This window comes from Sinocyclocheilus anshuiensis, unplaced genomic scaffold (assembly GCF_001515605.1).
Source record: "Sinocyclocheilus anshuiensis isolate Anshui unplaced genomic scaffold, SAMN03320099.WGS_v1.1 scaffold3139, whole genome shotgun sequence".
Taxonomy (NCBI): domain Eukaryota; kingdom Metazoa; phylum Chordata; class Actinopteri; order Cypriniformes; family Cyprinidae; genus Sinocyclocheilus; species Sinocyclocheilus anshuiensis.
In genome coordinates, this window is record NW_015542755.1 from 59299 (window position 1) to 64493 (window position 5195).

The following is a 5195-nucleotide window of genomic DNA, read 5'->3' on the forward strand; positions in this document are numbered from 1 at the left end:
ACACACATTGACATGCGCACACACACACACACACACACAGACACACACACACACACACACACACACACATATTTTCCACTACCTCCGGCGAATGACAAGCTACAGAACAGAAGTCATTTATTTCCAATGGAGAGCAGTACAGACTCTGAGTGGAGTTCCTACTGTATGTGGTTGCAGAAATTTTGGATACAGTTTGAGCTTAGGTTACACTGAAACATTTAAACTTTTGCGGCTAGACCATAAGCTATGAACTTCTACTGTAAGATCTTCTCACTACACAACAAATCCTTTAAATGTAATCATTTTAATATAAATCAAATCTCCAGTCTCTCTCATTCACGATGAATCCAAACACATGACATTAATTGCATTATATAAGTCGCTTTGGAATATTGGAATATATTTGCAGCAGCACATCACATGATTAAAAAAAGTGTGATTTATGTTCTGGAGAGTATGTGAAACAAGTGCTGTATTGGTGTTCTGATGTTTCCTGGCTGCTTTGATAAACTTCAGTGAGAGCTAGTGTCTAACGTCATAGTTTGACTCAATTATGTGTATTATATGTGCTTAATGTCAGTGTTTATCCGGCTGTGTGTTAATCTGTCCCTCTTAACCAGTCCGTTTAGTGTCTGCCACATTATCTCTGTGAGCGCATGAGATATTTATAACCTGGAAACACGAACGCGCTTCCTACAGCAGAGGAACTGAGCATGTAAGAGTTCATGAGCGCATTATAACGCTTCTGTACTGTCGCTGTGTCTCTCTCAGGTGTTTCTGACGGAGTACGCCGGCCCGCTGCTCATCTATCTCATGTTTTACTTCCGAGTCCCGTTTATTTATGCGCCTAAATATGACTTTACCACCAGCAAACACTGGGTTGTACAGTAAGTGCAGAAACATTTTACCGTTTGTAATCGTGTCGTGACAATAAAGAAACATCTTTGATCTCTTTAATGCTAATCATGGAAAAAGTTAGCGTTCTGTGTAAAGACAGTTTGTTTGGTGTCTCTCTCTGTGACATTTTGCATAGTAAAATGATTGACAGCGTCAGAGGGCTGATGGGTAATTGAGTGTTTTTATTATAGTTTGGCGTGTATGTGTCACTCCTTCCACTACGTGAAGAGACTCCTGGAAACACTGTTCGTCCATCGCTTCTCGCACGGGACTATGCCCCTGCGCAACATCTTCAAGGTGAGAGAAACGCTTCTTGTAATGGATATAAATACATCTGCACAGTAGCTCCGTGCAAATAGAGACAGATTGCTGAGACATAAAAAAAAGTGTCATCTTTCTTTAGATGTTTTATACACTGTCAAATATAAACGCACTGTCAGAGAGGGGATTACTAATGACCAATGAAATTGTGCTTTATGCAAAACATGTGCTTTTATTCTTCAAATTGCTTTGAATTTGTTCCAGACAATAATAGACCGCACATCCTTAACTGGGCCTGTGCTAAGCATAACAATAATAAGAATAGATGGATGTTTCTGAGAAACACTGTAGAAAGTGCTGGAAATAAGTCTTACTGAATCTGGCAATTAATTATGAGCGCAAATGAGTGAAATCACAGCTTGAGCATGTCGAGCCGTGACTTCTAGTATAGAGAGAGAAAAACATGTTTTTGAATATACCAGAAGTCTAGAAACGTCACATTTTACATTCAGCCACCCAGCCGCGTCTCAGATGTGGTTTATGCAGTTTGTTATTAATACAGTGTTTGGGCCTGTCACTTTGGCTCAGTCTTTCTGTGCGGCGTATGTCAGAATAATATGTTTTAGGTATTATTGGACCTTTGCAGTAATATTTCGGTGTGTGTTTTGCAGAACTGCACGTACTACTGGGGATTTGCAGCTTGGATGGCTTATTACATCAACCACCCGCTCTACACGCCACCCAGTGAGTTCACACGCATTCATACACTTTCAGCTTTGCATCACAGGAATAGATTACGTTTGAACATATATTCAAATACAAAAATGTGCTTTTAAATTGCAATGACATTTCACAGTATTCTTTCTTTTACTGTCATTTTGATCAAATAAAGCGAATAGACGTCTTTCAGAGACATTAATTCAATTCAATACACTTTATTGTCCCCAGTGCATGGGGAAATTTGTCTTGGACCCTGAAACCCGCACATATACTGATCAACATTACATTGCATAATAAAAATCCAAATAAACAAAGATTAAAAACCAACATTCCAAGCCACAATAACAACCATAACCAACAAGGAGTTGCATTTATAAATTACATGTTTAAAAGTCGAATTGATGCAGGTACAAAAGATTTCTTAAAGCGGTTGCCTGTGTGCAGATACAAAATGTGTGTTCAGCTCTCGCTCATGTTTGTGTTGCAGCCTACGGAGAACAGCAGATCAGACTGGCCCTAACCGTGTTCCTGGTGAGATCTGTTTTTATACAGGATGCTGAATGATGATAAAACTGACTAACAGGTCTAATGATCTCTTTATGGTCGCAGTTCTGTCAGATCGGAAACTTCTCCATCCACATTGCCCTGAGAAACCTTCGACCACCAGGTACGATCCCACAGCGAAATCTGTAACTTACACTCAATCTGTGATTAGACTGCCAAAAGTCATGCTTTTTTATCTTTCTGCAGGATCTAAGACCAGGAAGATCCCATATCCGACTAAAAACCCCTTTACTTGGATCTTCCTGCTGGTCTCCTGCCCCAACTACACGTATGAGGTCAGATGCCACACTCATGAAAGGACATTCATATTACTCACCTCAAAACCAAAAGAAAAATTGCATTAATGCAATCTACCATTGTTTTTTGTTTTAATGCATTGTGAAAATTCACATTAATCATTATATGTGAATAATTATTGTCATGACAACCCTTTTCCCAAAACTGGTAACACTTAACTAAGGTTAACTAAGGACGGCTATTGTTAATGCATCAACTAGCATTAATTAACAATGAACAATATATTTGTTATAGTATTTATGATCTTTGTTAATGTTAGTTAATAAAAAATACAGCTGTTCATTGTTAGTTCATGTTAGCTCAGGCTCATTAAACAATATTGACATATACAGGTTTTGATTTTAAAAATATATTAGTACATGTTGCAATATATAAGGTTTGTGTATTTGTATACCTTATTTACACACACACATATTTGTAGCAATAGCCAACAATACATTGTTTGGGTCAAAATTATAGATTTTTCTTTTATTCCAAAAATCATTAGGATATTAAGTAAAGATCATGTTCCATGAAGATATATTGTAAATTTCCTACTGTAAATATATCAAAACTTTATTTTTGATTAGAAATATGCATTGCTAAGAACTTTATTTGGACAGCTTTAAAGGTGATTTTCTCAATATTTAGATTTTTTTGCACCCTCAGATTCCAGATTTTCAAATAGTTGTATCTCGGCCAAATATTGTCCGATCCTAACAAACCATACATCAATGGAAAGCTTATGCATACAGCTTTCAGATGATGTATAAATCTAAATTTTGAAAAATTTACACTTAAGACTGGTTTTGTGGTCCATGGTCACATATCTTAAATTACAGATTATTTTTTTTATTACTGCAATACAGAAAAAAAAACTATATTAAACTAATGAGGATTGAACAAGAAATGTGTTTAATTATTCTGAAAATAACATCACAATGCAAAAAAAAAAAAAAATCCCAAAATATGCATTATTTGTGTTAAGGAAATGTTTGATTTAGATTTTTGGGTTGAAATATGGCCTGGATCTTTCACCCATTTTCAGTTTGTTTGGCTCTGTTGTATTGTGGCTGGAGTATGTTTTTTATCTCTGGTCTGTGTGTGTAAACGCAGCTGGGCTCGTGGCTGGGCTTCACTCTGATGACCCAGTGTCTGCCCGTGGCCTTCTTCACGCTGGTGGGCTTCATTCAGATGACCGTGTGGGCCAAAGGAAAGCACCGCAGCTACCTGAAGGAGTTCCGCGACTATCCCACTCTGCGCTCGCCCATCCTGCCCTTCATCCTGTAGGACAGAGTCACGCAGTGTTCCCCTCGTCTTTTTAACCTTTTCCTATTCTCTCGTCCTCCCCTTATCATCTCTTTTATACTGTGTCCATGTCCCACCTCCATTCGTTTCACATGCATCTTTCCTGCATTTGCTCATCTCCTGGAAGGGACTGACTCTGAAGAATAAAGTCAGCTCAGAGCCAGAACCTCCAGGAGAGCCCCCTCTATGGTTTGGATGATATCTATCATCTGGGGAAATCTCATGAAAACGGTCAAGAGCATGTCCGGATCACAATCCAGTCATTCAAAAGAAAGAAATAAGAACTTTTGCACAAAGAAAATGGAGCACATTTTAGGACCGTGAAGATTTTTTGACATGATTATTAAACACCCTCAATTTAATTTCATTTTCATTAGCTGCTGTGATGTGAAAAAATGTTGCTTGTTGTCCAGAATTGATGATTGTAATAAAATCATCGTGTCTGGACAATACAATTTTTTTTCCATTACATTAATGAAAGGAAATTGAAATGTCAATGCCAATCCTTTAATGGTCATCTACTTACAGCAAGTAATGTCCCCCAAACATGGACGTTTCTTCATTAGATTCCCCCATCTTGTCATGTAACATCTTAAAGAGGTAGTTCACCTAAAAATGAAAATCAATTTTTCATCATTACTCACCCTCAAGTTGTTATGAACAAAATATATTTTGAAGAATATTGGATACAGATACAAGAATACAGTTGCCGGTAGCCATTGACTTCCATAGAATCTTTTCCCATAGAAGTCAATGGCTACCAGCAACTGTTTGATTACCAGAATTCTTCTAAGTATCTTTTATGTTCAACAGAAGAAGGAAACTCGAGGAATTTTAGAAAAAATCGCAGGTGAGTAAATTTTCATTTTTGGATGAACTCTCTCTTTAAAAAGCTTTAAAAGAGGGGAACTGGTCCAACATGTACTTGTATTTACAGTATTTCCTCCTCTGTATCTTGTTTGTGCTCAGCTGCTGGGAATCATCCTGTATTTCGAGTGCACTACATATACTGAGATCTCTGATATGCACTGACAAAGTGATGGCTGTGACTTCAGTAAAGATGTTTAGTTCTGCTTGTCACTCAATAACCAAAACACTAACGAGGACCGGAAGTAACCGGTCGAAGACTGTATTTAGCACTGTAGAGACTAGTGTCCTGTGTGCGATTA

The 5195-nt window shown here is 37.7% G+C and overlaps 1 protein-coding gene across 2 annotated transcripts in view; it reads left to right on the forward strand.

Annotated features, from left to right (window-relative positions):
* The window catches only part of LOC107694603 (very-long-chain enoyl-CoA reductase), a 14681-nt gene extending 10009 nt beyond the window's left edge, over positions 1 to 4672 (forward strand). For both annotated transcript variants that reach the window (XM_016494296.1, XM_016494295.1), the window contains 7 exons: positions 772 to 887; positions 1089 to 1194; positions 1830 to 1902; positions 2366 to 2409; positions 2488 to 2545; positions 2629 to 2717; positions 3835 to 4672. In XM_016494296.1, the coding sequence (XP_016349782.1) occupies positions 772 to 887; positions 1089 to 1194; positions 1830 to 1902; positions 2366 to 2409; positions 2488 to 2545; positions 2629 to 2717; positions 3835 to 4008 (660 nt within the window). In that variant the 3' untranslated portion in view covers positions 4009 to 4672. The remainder of the gene's footprint in view (positions 1 to 771; positions 888 to 1088; positions 1195 to 1829; positions 1903 to 2365; positions 2410 to 2487; positions 2546 to 2628; positions 2718 to 3834) is intronic.
* Positions 4673 to 5195: the final 523 nt, after the last annotated feature.